Source organism: Eucyclogobius newberryi, unplaced genomic scaffold, assembly GCF_026437365.1.
Source record: "Eucyclogobius newberryi isolate DKJ021-1_F unplaced genomic scaffold, fEucNew1.0.hap1 SCAF_4, whole genome shotgun sequence".
NCBI lineage: Eukaryota > Metazoa > Chordata > Actinopteri > Gobiiformes > Gobiidae > Eucyclogobius > Eucyclogobius newberryi.
In genome coordinates, this window is record NW_027316056.1 from 29,501,752 (window position 1) to 29,522,512 (window position 20,761).

The 20,761-nt window shown below is 40.9% G+C and overlaps 1 protein-coding gene across 1 annotated transcript; it reads left to right on the forward strand.

Moving 5' to 3' along the window:
- The first annotated feature begins 271 nt into the window (after positions 1–271).
- Positions 272–19,956, forward strand: herc3 (HECT and RLD domain containing E3 ubiquitin protein ligase 3). Its single transcript, XM_072462548.1, has 25 exons — positions 272–371; positions 1,232–1,582; positions 1,839–1,998; positions 2,922–2,998; positions 3,118–3,339; positions 3,668–3,759; positions 4,280–4,410; positions 4,494–4,651; positions 4,731–4,804; positions 5,280–5,404; positions 5,522–5,581; positions 7,385–7,496; positions 7,917–8,106; positions 8,187–8,350; positions 8,481–8,594; positions 8,729–8,752; positions 8,830–8,928; positions 10,477–10,647; positions 10,744–10,887; positions 12,028–12,194; positions 12,863–12,929; positions 14,505–14,587; positions 15,976–16,159; positions 18,303–18,405; positions 19,304–19,956. The coding sequence occupies exons 2-25, from the start codon at positions 1,357–1,359 to the stop codon at positions 19,510–19,512; spliced, it is 3,156 nt and encodes a 1,051-aa protein (XP_072318649.1). The 5' UTR covers positions 272–371; positions 1,232–1,356; the 3' UTR covers positions 19,513–19,956.
- The last annotated feature ends 805 nt before the right edge of the window (positions 19,957–20,761 follow it).

Genomic DNA, 20,761 nt, shown 5'->3' on the forward strand with positions numbered 1-20,761 from the left:
GTTGTTTTAATTTTTTTATTCAGTATTCTCTATTTTTTAAAAGTCTCCAGATTCCCCGATTTTCTTTTATATTGGATTGCTGCATTGAAAATAAATTGAATATTAAAAATGTCAAAGTTTGATCCCATTAATTCCCCCCCATTGAAATAACATTGGGACAACAAACCCCGTGACTAAATAATGAATATAAATGTAGTTTTGTTTCTTAGTGTTTCTGTGTATTCCATAAATAGGGCCTAGTAGCAGGAACTCACGCTCATCATTTCAGCCAATCACAGAGCTCCTGCCCGTGACGTAGGTGAGTGGGGCACTTCCTGGTTTGGTCTCCGCAACCGAAACCAAACGCACTATTTCAGGATGCATTTCTCCAGGTAAATGGCATTCAGACTCTCATTTAACAACATATAGGCGTGGTCGCCGTTCTATTTCTCATTTACGGATGTTCTTACTGGTTTTAGCCTTATTCTGTCAAGTCAACGCTGTGTGTTACTAGCTAATAATGGTAAAGCTAGCTAACCTTAACTATAAACATAATGTTTTTTGCACAAGTCAAGCTGTGTTTTTATTTGTCTCTCAAAAATGACTGAATATACGTAAAATATTTCGACATTAAAACATATGTATATATTTAATTTGTCTGGTGCAAATATTGCTAGGTCATTTTCTAGCATGGTAGTAGTGTTGTGTTTTTTTTTCTTATCTTTTCCGTCATAGTCCAATGTTGTAACATAACACACCTATTTGAAATGATCAACGGTAATTATCTCTTTATAAGTAACTACACATTTAAGTGTGAACCTTACAGTTGCTCATATTGTATCCAGTCACATTGTTTAGTTTATCCACACTCATTCTTCTTTATAGTTATAAATCTCTCACTCTCGCATGTTCACTGTGGACTGACAATAAGAACCTGGAGCCGCTTAACCAGGGATTACAGTGACAGGTTTTTAAAGCACATCCCTTTAGTTTGTGTTTATCATTGTCTCACACACTCGTAATGTTGGAAAAATGCACATGAACGTTTTAAATGAATGTTGGTATTGAGCTGATTGAAAATGTGTTCTGTATTGTAACATTTCAGCATTTCTTTTTAATAAGATAAGATAAGATAAGATAAGATAAGATAAGATATTCCTTTATTGTCCCACATGGGGAAATTTCATTGGTGCAACGCAGGTAGATACAGAGGTAGATACAGAAGAACAGATCACTTATAGTAATCTTTCAGGTTTGGAATTTACATAAAAAGGAAGAAACGAGGCTGCCATCAAGCCTAGACTGTGTTCCCCCCCCCTTCTACCTGGTTTGCACTCTTCTAACGGCTAAAGTGGTGCTAATCCTGTGTCCTGCGCCATGATGCTGTGTTGGGGCAATGCGAGAGATGGACAGTTGGGTAATGGTGTGGAGAAGAATCCAGTCTACGAGCCAAAGAGCTGTCCAGTGTTCTGCGGCAGGGGGCTGAGGGAGATCGCTTGCGCCGGGGAGCACACGGCGTTTCTGCTTCAGGATGGGAGCGTCTACACATGTGGCTCCAACAGCTGTGGACAGTTGGGCCACGACAAACCAGGGACGTCCCCAGGTAGGCCAAAGTTCTGTTTTCTAAAAGGCAATCTTGTCATTTATGTTCATTTTTTTAAATTCCGTACTGTAGTGAAACATTGCACATGCAGCCCAATTAAATCACTGTTCTCTTTGAATTACATATTTAAAGGGAAAGGTTAGTTTAGCTTTGTGCTGTCATTAAAAAGTAGTGTTCCTATTTCCCTCAACATAGAATGATTACTACTTCCACGTTATTTAAATGTTTGTGGCATTTCTGGGTTACCTCTTTGCAGAACTAGTCGTGGCTTTGGATGCTCAGAAAATAACAAGAGTGTGCTGTGGCCGGGCCCACTCTCTGGCGGTCAGTGAGCAGGGCCAGGTGTTCACCTGGGGGGCTGCAGAAGGCGGGCAGCTTGGTCTGGGCGCTACGGAGACGACTGTACGAATACCCAGGTGACCGTGTACTTTTGTGAATGGAATGTAGGCCGTAACTCGCGAGAAGCAGATGATCACAATAATCACAGAATCCAATATTTAGATCAGAGTTTTTGGTGTGCATGTCCAACAGAAATATGATCATCAAAAACATGATCATCAGATTTCGGTTGCGCATGTAAACATATTCATTAACATGTGCCAGTTAATTGAGGGATTTTCAAAGTAACAAGACAAAGTACAATTTAAAAATCTCTTATATTTTTATTTCCTTGTCAAAACCTGCAAGTGTGAAAAATCTGAAAGAAATCTGATTAGTCGCTTCACATCAGATGTTCATATGACATTTCAATAATCTGATGACTCCCGAAATCCGATAATGGTCAGATATTTGTTGTGCTGTTGAGTATTAAGGTTTATTAACAACTTGAAGCATTACAACAAATTTTGTTCAACCTTAGACTTGGACAAAATTAATTGATCCTCAGTGGAACTAACTTTGAGGAGCTCAAATAAACAGTTTAAATGGTAATCTTTGTAATCTTCATCAAGCGCACCAAAATCTGATTATTCATTTATATCTGTACCTTTTAAGATGATTTAAATGACATGCAAAATGGGATGTCATTGGGAGGGATTTTAATCAGAAAGAAATCAGATGATAACTGCAGCCACAGTCATCTAAAATATAGAAGGGTACGAATACAGATTTATAATGCAAAATACACTCTATATACGATGGGTATGAATAAGTACAAAAAAGTAAAAGTAAGTAAGTTAAATCAATACGGAATCATCAATAGCATTAACAATGTCTTTTAATGGTCCTTGCATACATGTTTAACATCAGTTTTAATTCTAACTCGTAAACATAAATAGTTTTCCTCTCCAAAATAAGTTGTTTGTCCCGCTTACTTAGATCCCTATTTTTTCTTTTTTAGATTGGTGAAGCGGCTGTGTGATCATCGCATCTCTCAAGTCATGTGTGGGAACCAGCACTGCATTGCACTTTCTAGAGGTGTGAAAAACATTCTTCTCCAAACACGCCTCTTCACACCTTGCTTATAGTTGTTGCCTTTGCATCACGGTTGGTTTGAAATTTCAGAAATGACCAAGCAATATTCCCTGCATTTTCAGACGGCCAGCTCTTCACTTGGGGTCAGAACACAAGTGGTCAACTGGGGTTGGGAAAAGGAGAGCCCAGTAAGCTGTTCCCTCAGCCGCTGAAGTCTCTGGCAGGGATTCCTCTGGCACAAATAACAGCTGGTGGCGACCATAGCTTTGCACTTTCTCTGTCTGGAGCAGTGTTTGGCTGGGGCAAGAACAGGGCTGGACAGCTGGGGCTGAATGATAAACAGGGTAATTATGTTCACCGGTCAATTATCTTCATTTTCTGTTCTATTGACACGCATCAATAAAGGAATATTGTAAAAAAAAAAGTTTAAAAAAAACGATGCCTATCTTATTACAGAAATAATATACATACAAATAATATGAATACAATTTTTTCTTCTATTATTTATATTGTTGAATAGTTGTATTTACTTTCAATTCTGTAAACTGATATTGCAAACTAATAATCCATTGATTCTAGTTTATGGTTTTTTTTTATTGTTTATTGTCAGTAGAATCGGCCTTGACTAACTGATTGACTTGACTTGAACTGATTTTGCTCTGTCATCCTCAGATCGCGCTGTCCCTTGTCACATAAAATTCCTTCGTTCTCAGAAAGTGGTTTACATCAGTTGTGGAGAGGAACACACTGCTGCTCTCACAAAGGTACTTGTGTATGTTCATGTCTGTTTTATCACATCAGTTGGGGAAACATAGATGGTAAAATCCTTTGAAGTTAATAGCGACTTTGAACCTGCGCAGTGACAGTGACGTTTACTTGATAAAAGGATGCTGCATAACCCTTCAAGTGAGGGTCTGCGCTTGTTTGTCTCCATAGAGATGTTATTGCTCTGCCTCGAATGTTTCACAGTACGGCATAAAAGGTATCCATCCCCAGGCCAAGTTAGGTCAGATCTGTGGAGAAGTGAGCCCATTAAAAACATTTGACGGCGTACTGCTGAACATTCCAGCTAAAGCATCTCTGTGAAAAGAAGCCGTTGGCAGAACCACCACCAGTAAAGTAATGCACTTTAATGCGAGCAGAAGGTGAACACAGAGTTTGTGGCAGAAGTGATAAAGAGGCGGAACATAGTGTTGGGCAGCTGTAATATCTCATATTCAACCCCAGTATATTTAAATATTTCATTATATGTGATGTATTAATTTTCTGTACGTCTCTCTTCAGGACGGTGGCTTGTTTACATTTGGAGATGGCTCTTGGGGTCAGCTGGGTCATGGCTCCACCAACAGCGAGCTTCTACCCAGACGAGTGCTGGAGCTCATGGGAACTGAAGTGTCCCAAATTACCTGTGGCAGGTCAGGTTAACTTTAACAACTATTAATGCAATATCATGTATTAGTCTTTTCAAGGCTGTCCTGATGATCTTAAACCTTTTCAGACACCACACTTTGGCGTTTGTGCCTTCCTCTGGTTTGGTTTATGCGTTTGGTTGTAACAACCACGGCCAGCTGGGCACTGGGATGTGGGGGAACTCTAAAAGTCCATGTCCAGTCAGGATTCCTTTCATTGGATGCTTTCAAAAAGGAGGCAGGCACAGTACTAATACCATTTATTTTACTCTTTTGTGTAATATGAAATATTTTTCATTTTAAAAAATTTGTGTATTTGTTTTTAGGACCAAAGCAGTGCACAGTAACAAAAATCATCTGTGGAGGTGACCATAGCTTTTTGTTGTTCTCATATGACCAGGTATGTAACTTAAATAATCCTTCTCTTGAACTTACTCTTATACTTTATGGCCTAATTTATATTTATATTCTGTATTATATTATACTATAATAGTATTTCTCATTACAGTTCTCGCTTACTTTCATTGTTTGATTGCTGTCTACAGTGCTTTGCTTTTATTATTAATGTTTAATAAATAATAGTAAATAATAATAATTTAATCATACTTGTGTGCATAACAAAATATAAAACACAACAACCAAAAATCTCACATATCCCTTTTTAAGTGCTCTTACAGTGAGAGAAAGTTACCACTTGATGGCAGTAATGCTTAACATTGAATGCTCTCAAAACGGTTTAGTCTGTCTTGTGCTGTCACAATACTTTCTTCATGGGTTAATTGTGTGACTAGTCAAAACTTCCCGAATGTTTTTCCCCAAATTAGCCAAAAATTCCCCACACACTGAAATAAACAAACGCTTCTCATGTTCCACAGAGTGCAGTTGTTCCAGAAGACTTCCGAGTGAATAGTATCAGTGAAAGTCTCTCCCCAATCAACTACGATCGCATCAACTCATGGAGGCTAAAGCTTATGTACAGCGCAGAGTCCAGCGTCACTGAGTAAGTCAAGGATTCTAATGTTTTTTTATTTCTTTGTGTTTGCAAAGAAAAAACAGTCGCCAGTCTTATTTCATTGACTTACATGTGTTTTTGAAATATACATTTTGTCTTTTTCAGTGACATTATAAATCAGCTCTCTTCCACGGCTTGTTGGAACGGCAGCTTCTTGGACCAGAGGTAAAGCCAAGAGCATGATCAGTCTAACGTAAAGACGATTCCTGTAATGTTATGATCTCATGTTTCTGCGGAGTGGTCTTCCCCATGAGGTGGCAGTGCCAGCTCGTGATGCGTGGGTCGTGTCTTTTTTCCAACACGTATGTCCTCTAATTTTGGCAATCTGACCTGCCCCAGCCGGCCCCCCACAGAATTTATTTTTCAACCCGCCCCACGCTTAGGCCTATTAAAACCTTTTTATATTGAAATGCAATGTAGCTTAATTTGGACTACGATTTTGTGTCGTCACCAGATAAGAGCTTTCAGGTGCTTCTTCAGACCAACAGAATCTGCACTTGAGCAATGAGATGGTTTAACAAATTAATCAACATACTAGAACTAATAATGATTTAAAATTAGTTTGCGTCTTTTCTTTGCACCCGTCTCTTCCTCTCGCTCGTTCTCTGTACAGAGAGATGTGAAGAGGACAGACAGGTAAATTGGCTTAATGAGGAACTGAATTTAGACACAATTAAATGAAAAGATCTAAGATACCACGGTTAGCATTTTGTAACAAACCCTGCAATAAAATGTTCATGTTTTGACCCGCCCTCAAACGACAACCCCACATCACTAGTGCTAGCTATGGGGGCAGTGACATTAAATCCCCGATAGAGATGACAGACTGTAAAGCGCATAAATTATCATGTTAACATTGCAGAGATGGTGGAGCTCATGTGAAGCCCACGTGCTCGGTGTAGAGGTGTAAGAGGTGTGAAGAAGCCCACATTCTCAAATATCACTGTTGTCTATTCTCAGAGATCCTTGGCCACCTGACCTACGTCTGCACTCTGGCACACTCTGCGGCCTCATCAGATCTCATGTAGAACATCCTTTAACAATCCCTTTTCATATTTCATTTCCCACACAAAGTTATCTAAAAATCCATGCACTTTCTGTTGTGGCTGCTAATCTCTCATGTTACGTTATTGTTTCGTGCTAAACATGTTGTACATGAGGGCTCCAAAAGGCTTTGTCATGGCTGTATTTGACCCGCAGTAGGTTGGTAGTTTTCCATCTGCAGATACTTATCACTTTGTGGGAATAAACAAGAAGCGACATCAAGACTGGAACCTTTTTTACCTTTTTAAAGTTCAGGCAGATGCACAATCAGTGCATTGAAGTTTGGTATTTGTCTGTCTTTCAAATACTGGTGTTTTTATTGCTAAAACATTCCTTGAAAAACATGCCTCTTTACTGTGAGCGAGGTCGTCCCTCCACAGATCTGACCTGTAACTTGACCTTTGCATTACCTTCATTGCCCATGGAGATAAATGAAATGCCATACTGTGGAAGATGCCAGGCAAAGCAAGAACATCTCCATGGAGATGACTAGTTTACTTAGATGTGCATCAGTGTGTTCTGTTTGACACTTTCCACCAGGGCTGATCTGATGACTAAATAAAGCCTCTGATGGTGACTGTAAATAGTTTGGTGACATACACTGGTGTTTTTCTGGCTTTTCTGACTCTGTGTGGTGCACCCTTTGTTTTGGAGGAAATGTGTTTAGGAATAGGTGTAGACACCTACAGGCTCGGTATACAGCACACACAGGCGAGTACTCCTGTTGAACTTGGCTTAAAGCTCACATGTGTCAAGAGTCAAGACTGGGTCAAAGAGCTGTAATAATCCCAAGTATTGTGTACTTTATATCAGAGCTTACACACCCTTTTCATCCATTCACTGACTCAGTTCAATCCCACTAGTGATGACCTAAATGTCACCTTGCTTTCATGATTTGATTTGATTTGATTTTTGATTTTGCAGTGATGATGCACATTTCAAAACCAATCCCAAGATCCCTGGCATCGACATTCCCTCTGTCCAGGCCTTGTTTGAGGCTCTCAGTCAGCCAGCTTTCTCTGCACTCCTGGAGCAGGTATGTCTTTGACGTCAACAAAAACAAGAGTTATGTCCTTGCATAGTTTACTATGCAACATACCGGTATGTCTTTGAGTCCCAACTTCTCCATGATTCATCTAGTTGTTGTATACTTATTATTGCCATTACATTATTCAAAACTGTAAATCTGTCTCCTACACCCACAGCCACTTAAGGGAAAAGTAAATATTCATTCTGTTTTGATGGTACGCCTTGTTCTACTGCAGATCTGTGGCAAAAGTGAGTCATAACTTCAGTATTAAACCAGTAATGTTAGGCTTGGGATTCACGTTGAGCAAACCAAAGTGTTTGGCTTCATTTCTAACCACTAAAAGCCTCACCCTTCTTTTAGCCGTCCGACTCCTCATGTTGACGAGCTGATTTCTAGTTTGTGTTTTTTTTCCTTCTGTTTGAACAGGCCACCAAAAGCTTTGAAAACTTGTTGATCCCTCAGCTGCCCAGCTCCCCACCAGACGTTGAAGCCATGAGGATCTACCTCATCCTGTCCGAGTGTCCATTAATGCACGACTCCAAGAACTTCATTCGACTCACTATTCCCTTTGCGATTGCGATACTGCAGCTGGACATCAACCCGAGCAAAGTATTAGGTGTGACATTTGGTTGATTAGAAATGCCCTATTTCAAAACATTTTAGAGCTGATGTAGTTTTTGCCTCCTCTTGGTGCAGATAACTGGTGGTGTTTTGTGGAGGGCAGTGTCTTCAGGCGAATGGTGGACATGTACAAGAGAATTGTAGTGTTCATGCTCACGCTTGGAAAGTCGGTGGTTGTGCCCGTGTTCTACGACAATTATTTCCTGGCCACGCTGAGACTGCTGGAAAAACTTCACAAGGTAAACAAGTGTGTTCTCCAGTTCTGTCCCGCTGTACAATCCATGGAAACGCGTTGTTTCTGGTCAAAGCGGTGGGTTTTGTGCCGGCCCCTGGCACCGCTGGTGAACCGTGTCTGTCGTTTGTTGCCAGGTGAACTTAAAGGCCAAACACGTAGACTACAACAGCTTTTATATCCCTGACATTACCAACCTGGTGGACATCCAGGAAGACTACCTCAAGTGGTTTTTAAGTCGAGCCGACATTGTGAGTGGTGAAAGTCCATTTTTGTTTGTTCTTATTTTGAACTTGACATTCCGAGTAAATAAATACTTTGAATTCAAATACATTTCCTTCTGTAATCTTGATTTTTTTCTTTTTTTTTCTTTTTTTTCCTTCAGAAATCTGGATCACCTCCATCCAAGGTAAACAAAATTTCTGCAATAAAGTTTAAATGTTTTCTCATTTTTCATCATTTGCAAACCACTGTTTTGTCTTGCAGAATGACTTTCCCTCAGTGAACCTTTGTGCCTATCCATTTATACTGAATGCTCAAGCGAAGACAACCATGCTGCAGACTGATGCTGAGCTGCAAATGCAGGTACTGAGACTGATTACTTTAAGTATTATCATGTCCGAGAAAGAGTATTGGACACCAAGAAGTCTCATAAGATGCAGATGCAGATGCATGTAGAATTCTGTTGCAAATGTAAATTTTATATTTAATAAATATTATCATATACCTTATATCAGGGGTCCCCAACGACTGGGCCGGGGCCCAGTTTTGGGCCATCTGCTACTGGGACCCCAGCAAATATAGAGCCGATAAACCTCAAGTATCATTAATAAGACAATTACAAAATATTTAGAACAAGGGTGTGTGCAAATGTTATGCTGTTGTTACTGGCCCCGCCCCTTTCAACTTGTCCCTGGAAAAAAGTCTTCTTATTGCTCTTGCCTTATACATGCGTATACTCCAGATCATTTTCACAGAAAGCATGGCTTTCATGGCCTTCAGCTAATGGGATGAGTGTCCTTTTCTCTCTGTGTCCTTTTCTCTGTGTGTCCTTTTCTCTGTGTGTGTGTGTGTGTCCTTTTCTCTGTGTGTGTGTGTCCTTTTCTCTGTGTGTGTGTGTCCTTTTCTCTGTGTGTGTGTGTGTGTCCTGTTCTCTGTGTGTGTGTGTCCTGTTCTCTGTGTGTGTGTGTGTGTGTGTGTGTCCTTTTCTGTGTGTGTGTGTGTGTGTGTGTGTGTGTCCTTTTCTCTCTGTGTGTCCTTTTCTCTCTGTGTGTCCTTTTCTCTCTGTGTGTCCTTTTCTCTCTGTGTGTGTCCTTTTCTCTCTGTGTGTGTCCTTTTCTCTATCTGTGTGTGTCCTTTTCTCTCTCTGTGTGTGTGTGTGTGTCCTTTTCTCTGTGTGTGTGTGTGTGTCCTTTTCTCTGTGTGTGTGTGTGTGTGTGTCCTTTTCTCTCTGTGTGTGTGTCCTTTTCTCTCTGTGTGTGTGTGTGTCCTTTTCTCTCTCTCTGTGTGTGTGTGTGTCCTTTTCTCTCTGTGTGTCCTTTTCTCTCTGTGTGTGTCCTTTTCTCTATCTGTGTGTGTCCTTTTCTCTATCTGTGTGTGTTTGTGTCCTTTTCTCTGTGTGTGTGTGTCCTTTTCTCTCTGTGTGTGTCCTTTTCTCTCTGTGTGTGTCCTTTTCTCTATCTGTGTGTGTCCTTTTCTCTCTGTGTGTGTCCTTTTCTCTCTGTGTGTCCTTTTCTCTATCTGTGTGTGTGTGTGTGTGTCCTTTTCTCTATCTGTGTGTGTGTGTGTCCTTTTCTCTGTGTGTGTGTGTCCTTTTCTCTATCTGTGTGTCCTTTTCTCTGTGTGTGTGTCCTTTTCTCTGTGTGTGTCCTTTTCTCTCTGTGTGTCCTTTTCTCTCTGTGTGTCCTTTTCTCTCTGTGTGTCCTTTTCTCTATCTGTGTGTGTGTGTGTGTGTCCTTTTCTCTCTGTGTGTGTCCTTTTCTCTCTGTGTGTGTCCTTTTCTCTCTGTATGTGTGTGTGTCCTTTTCTCTCTGTATGTGTGTCCTTTTCTCTGTGTGTGTGTCCTTTTCTCTGTGTGTGTGTCCTTTTCTCTCTGTGTGTGTCCTTTTCTCATTGCATTGTCCCTTTTACAAGATGGCTGTCAGTGGTGCAAACCTACACAACGTCTTCATGTTGCTCACGCTGGAACCACACTTGGCGAGGAACCCGTACCTGGTGCTGCATGTGCGGAGGGACCACTTAGTGAGCGACACGTTGCGGGAAGTGTCCATGTACTCGGACGTGGACCTCAAGAAACCCCTCAAGGTAAGAGTGGGAAACTTGTTTATGTAGTGTTTAAGAAAAATGATAAAGAGAAAGAATTAACTTGAAATAACAAACTGATGGGTGTTTTTGCTTGAGGTGATCTTCGATGGCGAGGAGGCTGTAGACGCCGGAGGAGTGACTAAAGAGTTCTTCCTGCTGCTGTTGAAGGAGCTGATGGACCCGGTCTACGGCATGTTCACGCATTACAAAGACTCAAATCTGCTCTGGTTTTCAGACAAAGTGAGTTGTTCCACTGTTACTGCATTTATATGTTCAGCGAGACCAGATTATGGGGTGCAGAACATGTAATGCGTCGAAATTATATCAATTTTGAGTTCAGTCCTAATCACATTCCTCTCATCAGTCACACCGAAAGTACTTACTGAAAAAGGCTTAAGCATCTGTCAGATTTGAGATTGTTTTTTATTCAATGTCACATGACCTTTTGCTCCAAATGGTGTTTAAGCTTTTCATCGTTTTGGCACTTGACTTCATAGTTTTTTATTGCCGTAGTGTTTCATGTCTGTGTTTGACCGAAACGATTGCTGTCAAGGAACACTACTTACACTACAACACACTATTTTTTGCTGTAATATTACAGCAAAAAATATAGATTTAAAGGCGTTATTGATGATTTTCCGCCAATTTGAGAACTCAAGCGGAAGTGTGCATGCGCACTCCCCCCGTGCAGATGCACACAACAGCCTCACTTCTACACGTGCGGTTGTTTATTAGTGCGACGGATCGCATCGAATCTCTCGTCTCCGTAGATTTCCGTCTCTTCTGAGTCAGCTCGAACTGTCTTTCTGTCTTAATTTTGTCCCGTACACTGAGGGAACTATATTATGATAGATCAATGCGCTTAGACACAGGGAAACATGCTGTTCTCATGGAGACGAGCTGATGAGGCTGCAGGTGAGCAGTAGGTGCGTTCTATGATTGATACGTGGCATGACTAATCGGCCGTCCACGTCACGAGGAAATGAGACTCAGATTTGTAAAAACAATAACTTAAAAAAAAAATACATATATATATATATATATATATATAAGATCAATTTAAAATTAATAAATAATAATAAAAACAAACATATATATAATAAATCAATTCAACTCATTTATCCATTCACTGTAATTGTTTATTTTATTGAGTATTTGTACTGAGTCTGAGTTTATTCGGTACAAAAGTAAATTACCATATATAAGTCACACATACCAACCTTTAAGTGATATAATAAATACAATGTAATGTTTTGTAATGGTAAACTTTGTCAATTCAACTCATTTATCCATTCACTGTAATTGTTTATTGTGTATTTGTATTTGTATTACCATATATAAGTGTAGTATAGTGTTATAATCATTTGTTGTCGTTGTCAGTGTTTTGTAGAGTCAAACTGGTTCCACCTGATCGGGATCATCTGCGGCCTGGCCATCTACAACTCCACTGTGGTCGACCTGCACTTTCCTCTGGCGCTGTACAAAAAGCTGCTCAAAGTCTCCCCGACGCTGGAGGATTTCCAAGAGCTGTCGCCCACCGAGGCCAGGTAATGAGACCCCTGCGGCTTCAAGCGACGCTAAATCCGCTTGTCGTCGCTCTGATTCCTGAACCCTCTGGCATTTGATCCGTTCGGTGTCGATCTGTCGTGGTGCCAAGGTTACCTAACGGGAAATTCACGTCTGTCACAGATGTCACTCTGTAGGCCACCAATGTCCAGTCGTGATTGTTTATAACGCGCTTACTCTGCGTGCACATACTTTCAACAAGCAGAGGGCGTCATTTACCCTGAAAGACGCATTTAGAAGACAAGATTGTGAAATGATTTAAACGCAAAAATCCCATAAATTCTGTGACATGCTGTCGTGCAATAAAGGCCATTTTTCTCTTCAAGGCAAACCATTTGTTTTCATTTTCAGAAAATTGAGTAGAAGGCAATAAACCGGACTGTCTGGGTTCTTTTGTCTTTTTGTTTCTGTAAATTCCACAGTGATAAACAGTGAGTGACAGAAGCAGTTAAAGTGAGAGTTTGAATTTCCTTGGGGATGTGACTTGTACTAGGAATGGACTTGCATTACTTAGAAAAAAATAATTCATTATCCTGTTGCTGTTTGTTCTCTGCGAGTCGTTTGGTCGCGTTTTGTTTCGGAACACATTACTTTAACTAAATTGTTAATTTTACACTCCACTCAGCTGCTACTATTGTTCTTATTATAGGAGTCTGCAGCAGCTATTGGACTACGACGGCAACGACGTAGAGGAGACGTTTTTGCTTAACTTTTCTGTGAGTAATCAAATATTAATCCTGTACAATGAATTACACTGAGGTTGCTGATTTACAAAACGCAAAGCTGTATTGCCAAGGAGGGAGATGCAAAAAAACATAAAGCCTGCAGCGCTAGCAGGCAACAGCAGATGTCAACGAAGCTGCTAATTATCACACACGTGCTCTGATCTTTTCACTGTCATTAAAGTCCGCACGCTGCAGCTGCGGAGATCAACTCTCACTGATCTTCCCGTTTCACTGAAAACAAACGCCACTTCGACACGTCAGTCAGCTGTGTGCTTGTTATAGGGAAAGACATACGATTATGTTACAATACTTCTCATCCTCAGGAATCATACGGGAAAATAATTATTAACTCATTTCTCTACTAAAATAGATTCCACGTTGGGAGAAACAGTGCTCCGAATGAGTATTTTTTTAAGCGGCACGGTAAAACGATTGGAGCGTTGCCGTGTTTATAAGCGCGGTGTTGCTCTAAACGCACGTCTCGACATGTCTGGTGTGGACAGTGCATAAAAGGTGTGACCACAAGTTTCAATTAATGACGCCGCAATAAAACCTTTAAAATGTGCCGCGGATCTGAATTTGAAGAGGAAAACAACAGCTACGCGTGAATGTAAACGTTATTCAAAGGTGCGCAATGACCCCGCCCGTCTCCATGGAGGTGTTATACATTTGCCTAGAACGTTCCAGAGTGCAGCAATGAACAAAATTTGTCAGCAAAAATCACGAAATGTATTCTCGTGATGGACAGTGTTTAGTTTCTTGCCTTGTATTGACGTATTTACAGTTGTTTTAAAATTGATTCATGGGTGTTTGAGTGATCCTGTATTGTCGCGTGCTCAGAAAATACCTGTCTTCACCAATCCCCTATCTCCACCCACAGCTGTGTACTTGAGAGTATTTAAAAACTGCAGCAGACTCCGTATCAAACATGTTAGATTTAGAAATTTCACATTGCTAGACTCTATTATTCAGTCGTTTTATATTAAATTTAGCGGATTACAATTACAAAAAAATACTAGAAAAATAGCATAGTATGTCTTCTTTAACATTTTTATAATGTCTTTTATAAGGTCTTGTTTAGCAAGTTTTCTGGGACAAGAACTTATTTTTTTAAATTTTTTTACTAATTGGGACTGCACATGATGAGAAAACAAAAACATCTAAAAATACCTAATTTCTAGTTACACAATATGACATCTACATTGTGTGAATGTCAAACTACTTCGTTGGCAATAAATGTTATTTAAAAATCCTCAATGACCCCACCCGTCTCCATGGAGGTGTTATACATTTGCCTAGAATGTTCCAGAGTGCAGCAATGAACAAAATCTGTCAGCAAAAATCACAAAATGCATTCTCGTCATGGGACAGTGTTTAGTGTCTTGCCTCATCGACTTGCATCAGCTGGTGATGTCACGTCCTGTCTGTGGCACAGAAAACTCAGAAGAATTGTTTTGCTTCTAATAAATCCAGTTTTCATGAGTAGCACACGTCTAGTCCCATTTTACGTCCAGTGATGATGTGATAACTAATCTAATCCAATGCTGTTGTTGTTGCTGTCATCAGATCACTCGGGAAAACTACGGGGTGACCGAGGTGAAGGAGCTGCTTCCAGGAGGTGAAAGCATCATCGTGGACAAAAACAACAGGTAAATCACTCGATTCGCGTCGCGTTCCGGGCCCCGAGTTCACGTTCCGGGCCCCGAGTTCACCTTATTTTATGCCCCGTTCGGTCCAAGACGGTCCGAGCGTTAATATCCAGTCTTGGGTGTCCTGAGAAAGGCGGGGTGATGTGGCCGCCCAGTTTGGTAGATTATATAGTTTAGAGTCCCCGGATCATTGTTGCTTTGGTGACCGGGTGTGGTTACTTGGAGCTGTTTCGCAATGCCTGTGCAAATATGAAGTCCCTTGTTTTTGTCTGAGCACATTTTCTGTGTTCCCAACGCTGGGACATTTACTCAAGATGCTTTATTTTCCATTTATATAAACGTATACATTATGGCTTCTTTGTCGTCTCCTTGAACGTGCGTTTCTGCATTTATATAGTACTGCTTTGCCTGGAATGTTGCATTGCATATACTGGTATTCAAGTACAGCTGCAGAAGAAACACAAAATAGTTCAAATTTATTTATCTTGAGAATTTCTTCCAGACGACAAAAAGCTGAACCTGATAATCTATATCTGAGGCCACTTCAAGGTTTATTATCCCACAATATTCATCCAGACTTTTGTTTTGGCCTGACCCGCTGCGTGTATAATAATGGAAAAAGCTTTATTTTAGTGCAAAGAGAGCACTACGTAATTTGGTAAATCGGCGAATCAGAACCGGCCGTGAAAAAAAAATCCACATGGGTCGATCTCTACTTAAAGGCGGTATGGACGATTTTTGGGCGATTTGAGAACTCAGGCGGAAGTGCGCATGCGCACTCCCCCGTGCGAACTGCGGAGCGCATCACATCGCTCGTCTCCCGTAGATTTCTGTCCACTTCTGCGTCAGCTCGAACTGTCTTTCTCCGTCTTCATTTTGCCCCTTACACTGAGGGAAATATGATAGAAAAATTTGCTGAAAAAAATCGTCCATACCACCTTTTTAAGATAATAGCAATAACCAGACTTTCTTTACCTTTTTCTGCCATAGATTTGCAAAGTTGAGGCCTAATCTGCATATTGAGCCCATATTATACCACCTGGAACCTTGATAATGTACTATACAATATATTGTTTCTCTGCTCATAACAGAACGTAACTGAAGCCTATATCCTAAAGTCCTATATCTAAATCATTTGTTAACATTAGCTGTTCTAGCGCTTATCCGTTTAATCTGACTGAGCAACTTTTGTAATGTAAACAACACGCCTCTCCGTGTTCCCAGGCTGGCACGTGGCCGAGAGCATTTGAATGACCTCAAAACTACAACTCTTCCTTTACTCAGGGCGTGTACTTTACAAATAGTTTTTGGACTATTTCAAAACGTGTCCATTTCCTTGTTGTTGTTTTCATAGCAGACACAGATAGCGTGTTGTACTCTCGTTGCAGGAAGGAGTTTGTGGACGCGTATTTGCACTACATGTTCTGCGCCTCGGTCAGCGAGCAGTACGAGGCCTTCACCACCGGCTTCCTCAAAGTGTGCGGCGGCGAGATCCTGTGGCTTTTCCAGCCCTCGGAGCTCATGGCCATGGTGGTGGGCAACAGCAACTACAACTGGGACGAGATGGAGAAGGTGCGTGACTTTGGGGCTGCAGGCCGTGTGGCTCAAAGGAGATGAGCATGAGACTGCGTGTTCTGGAGGTGGAGGGCATAGATAGACACATAGACACGCCTCTCTCTGTGGCTCTGGAGGGCGTAGATAGACACATAGACACGCCTCTCTCTGTGGCTCTGGAGGGCGTAGGCATTCAGAGACACACCTCTCACACTCACGCTTCACCGAGTTACGTCACATACAAATCTCCTTTTCAAAATTCGATTTGATTTTTTTACCTGGTATTGAATCACAACAGAAGGAGATCATCATTTTACATTTGGTTAATTTAAACTACAATATTCCTCTGAAACGCCTGAACAGTAGAAAGTGGTTCTCTGATAAGCCGCGCCTCTTCATAGTGACGTTTTACCGTAACAAGCGGCAGATTGTGAGTCTTGATTTTTCCAATAATCGTAATTTAGTGCAGGCATGTGGGCGGGGATAGGGGGTAGGGGAAAACAGGAATTTTCTTAGCACAGAGTCTCAGTTGCGGGGCAAAACTTGATCCCTCAAACACACATGAATTAATCAAAATACAACTTTGAGTAAAATAATAACGAGGAAAGGCCGCTTTATGTCATTTACCTGACCTTGTCACTAATGCCAAGTAAAAAGTATGTTTATTGGTCACTAGAACCAGAAGCACACGTGACGGTTAAAGGTGGTAAGCCTTTTGCTCAGATGCCAGTTTTACACATTAAACTAAATGCCAAAATACAAAAATTTGCTATTTGTTAATCAAAATACAGGGGACTGGCTCTGGAATTCTAAAATGTTCCCAGATTAGCCGAGTCGATAGCATGAGCATGGAGCGCCGTGTGCGTTTGTGTATAAGTTTGTGTATCATCTGACAACTATAATGTCTCCAGGGTTGAATACTGGCACCACGTTCTGAAACTAGTGCGAAAAAGTCCTTTGACCTTGAACTTGGTCTATTCTATTCACACAAAACAAAAACTGACAGATAATTACAGAGATACGGACCGTAAAGCAGGTCAACAAATCTGTCATCCCTCAGTTAAACAGCAGCTTCCTTCCACCACAGGATTCTCACCCGCTCCGGCTCGATTTAAAGAGCGACCTATGGAAAACCGTGACGACGCGATGTAATGCTTAACCTGCCCGCTACATATTGAAGGAGATTGGTAAACTATAAGACACACGATGTAAAGATTCTCAGCACATTGGGACCAGCCGAGTTTATGAATGAACGGTGTTTTCGGAAGTGTCCTGAATACACAGGTTTACATTTATTATGAACGCAGTCGTTTGGGGGAATTTTTAAGAGGACATATGAAATAAAATGTACTTTTCTGAGCTTTTAACGGCGATAATGCGATGTTCCTCATTATTGACGTACTTACTGTGGTTTTACAATTTGTTCACGGAAGTTGGAGTGATCTGGTATTGTCGCGTGCTCAGAAAATACCTGTCTTCACCTATCCCCTATCTCCACCTACAACACTGTACTTTAGAACTGCAGCAGACTCTGTGTCAAACATGTTCGATTAAGAAAGGTCACATAGCTAGACTCTTATTATTCAGTCGTTTTGGATTAAATTATAATATTTTCCAGTTTATTTAAAAAAAAAATACCAGAAAAAACTGCACAATATGTCTTTAACATTTTTATTTGGTCTTTTAAAATGTCTTTTCCACATCGGCACCATTGTAGCATCGACTTTTGGGACTAGAACTTCTTTATTTGATTTACCGTATTTTCTGGACTATAAGTCATTTTCATACTCATACTTATATTCATACATACATTTATACTTATATACTCCGGAGCGACTTATATATGATTATTATTTGTTATTTTCACACTTGCAACTGCATTTCATACTCCAGTGCAACTTATATATGTTTTTTTTCTTCTCTATTATGTATTTTTTGGCTGGTGCGACTTATAGTCCGGAAAATACGGTATTTCACTAATTAGGACTCCACATGAGGAGAAAACAAAAACTCATTAACTAGGGGAAAAAATACCTAATTTCTAATAAAATTGTGTAAAACAGACGAGGTCAAAGCGAGGGTAATTTAGGACTTATTATGACTTTATTGTTGGCCCTGTAGGAAAACAAAACCGCGACAGACGTATTGTTGTTTTTTGCAGAATGCCGAGTACAAAGGGGAGTATTCCGCCACGCACCCGACCGTCCGGCTGTTCTGGGAAGTCTTCCACGAGTTCCCTCTGGAGAAAAAGAAGCAGTTCTTATGTAAGTATCCGGCAGCGCGGCCTGTAATGAGCAAGGTCGAGGCTGTAATTATCTTTTAGTGCAGCGTTTGCCCTCTCGCGTTACCCGCCTCGCAAGTGTCGGTCGCGTTACCCGCCTCGAATATCGTTAGAAATAAAGCGGCGTTTGGAACATTCACGCGTCGCTCTCGTGCCGTTCTACCGACTTAAATAAAACGGTCGGTCGGTTTGATTCGGACGCGATCCGCAAGCCAAAGTTGAGTGACTGCGACGGTCAGATGAGTAGAGGGGGTAGCCGTGGCAACAGTTCCCATGGCAACGGCGGGGAGCATCCACACGGCAGCGGAGCCCAGTGCCATGTTGGTTTGTGTTATTGCCCCGGTATTATGCTCGTAATGATGGAAATGATATTCAGGACATTTACAGCATCTATAACCTGTGGTAGCTCGGATGTTGCACTGGTACTTCTAGTATTTGCATAGTATTTGAATAGTGTGTGAGTACAATAACACTTTGTTTGTACGCGTGAGACGTGAGATTTGATTATTGTTGAAACCAGGTTCATTGCATGCATGGAAGTGGTAAAAAGCGATGCACAGATATGTTGTGTATCTATTATAGGTTGTAGAGTTTGTGCTGGTTCTGTTTTGTGAAAGAGCTGCTACACTCTTATAACTACGGAAAAATGACTAAATTAAATGATCATTTAGTTTGTTCCTTTCATGTAAAAGAGGAAAATCGGTGAGAAAACCAGATAAAAAACAGGAACACGACAGCGACGCTCACACACATAGTAAACAAGCTATGAAAAGTAAAGTAATGATAAAGTTCAACAGCATAATTTGAGGTTTAACGTGATCTTAGCTGTTTATTATAAAGTTAAAGTTAATAATTCTATCCGTTTGCTCTGGTCCTCGCAGTGTTCTTGACCGGCAGCGACCGCATCCCCATCCACGGCATGGAGAGCCTGAAGATCGTCATCCAGTCCACGACGGCGGAGCTGCACTACCTGCCCGTGGCCCACACCTGCTACAACCTGCTGGACATGCCCCTCTACCGGACCAAAGAGACCCTGAGACAGCGCCTCACGCAGGCCGTGGAGCAGTACGAGGGCTTCAGCCTGGTTTGAGCGGGCGGCGGTCCGGCTGCACCGCTTCAATGCACTTTGGAAACACGACGGCCGCACGTTTGGCTCAAGACAGGATTATTGTGTAACCAGAATATTAAAAAACAAGCATCGATTTTAACCGGACATTGCCGGCGTCCCTCCTCTGCGTGTTTGAAACGTTTGCTCAAGCGCTTAATACTTACAATCGGAGATGATCACGTGGTTTGTACCGAAGGCCTCGCTCTGTATTTATTCCAAAATGCTGATTCATTGATGTGAAATATGTACTTGATATATTTTTGTACCACACTCCTCCTTTCTACAGCAATAAAGAGCAGCCCGGTGAATGTGAAGTCAGACCGGGCTGTTCTTGGACAGGCGTAACACTGGATCCATCAGCGCATGTGCTCATTCCTCCTGCAGACTTTAGTGCTATGCAACGCCCGTTTGTCACACCCTTTTGCACCTTTTGTTTTTGTGTTACAGAAATGTATTCAACCCATCGGAACGACAGGATTCTATGTTGTATGACGACTTTCCAATAAAACGAGTGCTCGAGCTCAGACACGAGTGGCAGGAATTGTGGCTTGATTTGGTATTTTTAGTGATTTAAAGTTAGTTACTCCGGTTGAATTGTTTTATATTGCTCCGTTTTAAGGTAATTCTGACCGATAGAGTCTTTAAATGATCCAGGCATCACTGAACGTCGAGCGCTAAAGACTTCAAACCGAGAGTGATGCTGAATACATAGATAAATATACACGGCGAATTAAGAGTTTAAGGTTAAATAAGATGAGAAGGTTAAATTACAATACAAAGGTTAAATTCCATTCCTAAAGTTAATTAGGTTAAATATAACAATCAAAGTCTAAAAATATCTAAATTGAATTAAGACTGAATAAAATAATTGGGTAATACTGAGTCTATTGTTTGGACTTTAGACTCATTTTTTAATATAAGTTGGTCCCGGAGTCAATAAAACTCATATTCAAGTCAAAATGGCACAACGCTGGGTAAATTCTATGACATATTTTGGCCCAAAAGGTTAAAGAGCTAAGGCCTAACTACTGTATAATGTGTGTTGACCTTTTCCCACAGAACGCAATGAATCTAAGCGCAAAAGAAGCGTGTGATTAAAAGCAGTTAAACATTTTTTTATATTTTAATTGCTGCTCATCCCTAAAATGTTGATTTCATGTGGTAGATTTTTCCTTGATTTAAACTCCTCTTGGTAATTTCCCCTCAAAACAAACCTAAGCCTACAAAAGCA

What these genes read in the sequence shown, in the direction of transcription:
- herc3 (XM_072462548.1), top strand. Translation starts at nt 1,357, where the DNA reads ATGATGCTGTGTTGGGGCAATGCGAGAGATGGACAGTTGGGTAATGGT. An exon ending in CAAACCAGGGACGTCCCCAG is followed by an intron (nt 1,583 to 1,838) that starts GTAGGCCAAAGT and finishes ACCTCTTTGCAG; the next exon opens with AACTAGTCGTGGCTTTGGAT. An exon ending in CAACCCGAGCAAAGTATTAG is followed by an intron (nt 8,107 to 8,186) that starts GTGTGACATTTG and finishes CTCTTGGTGCAG; the next exon opens with ATAACTGGTGGTGTTTTGTG.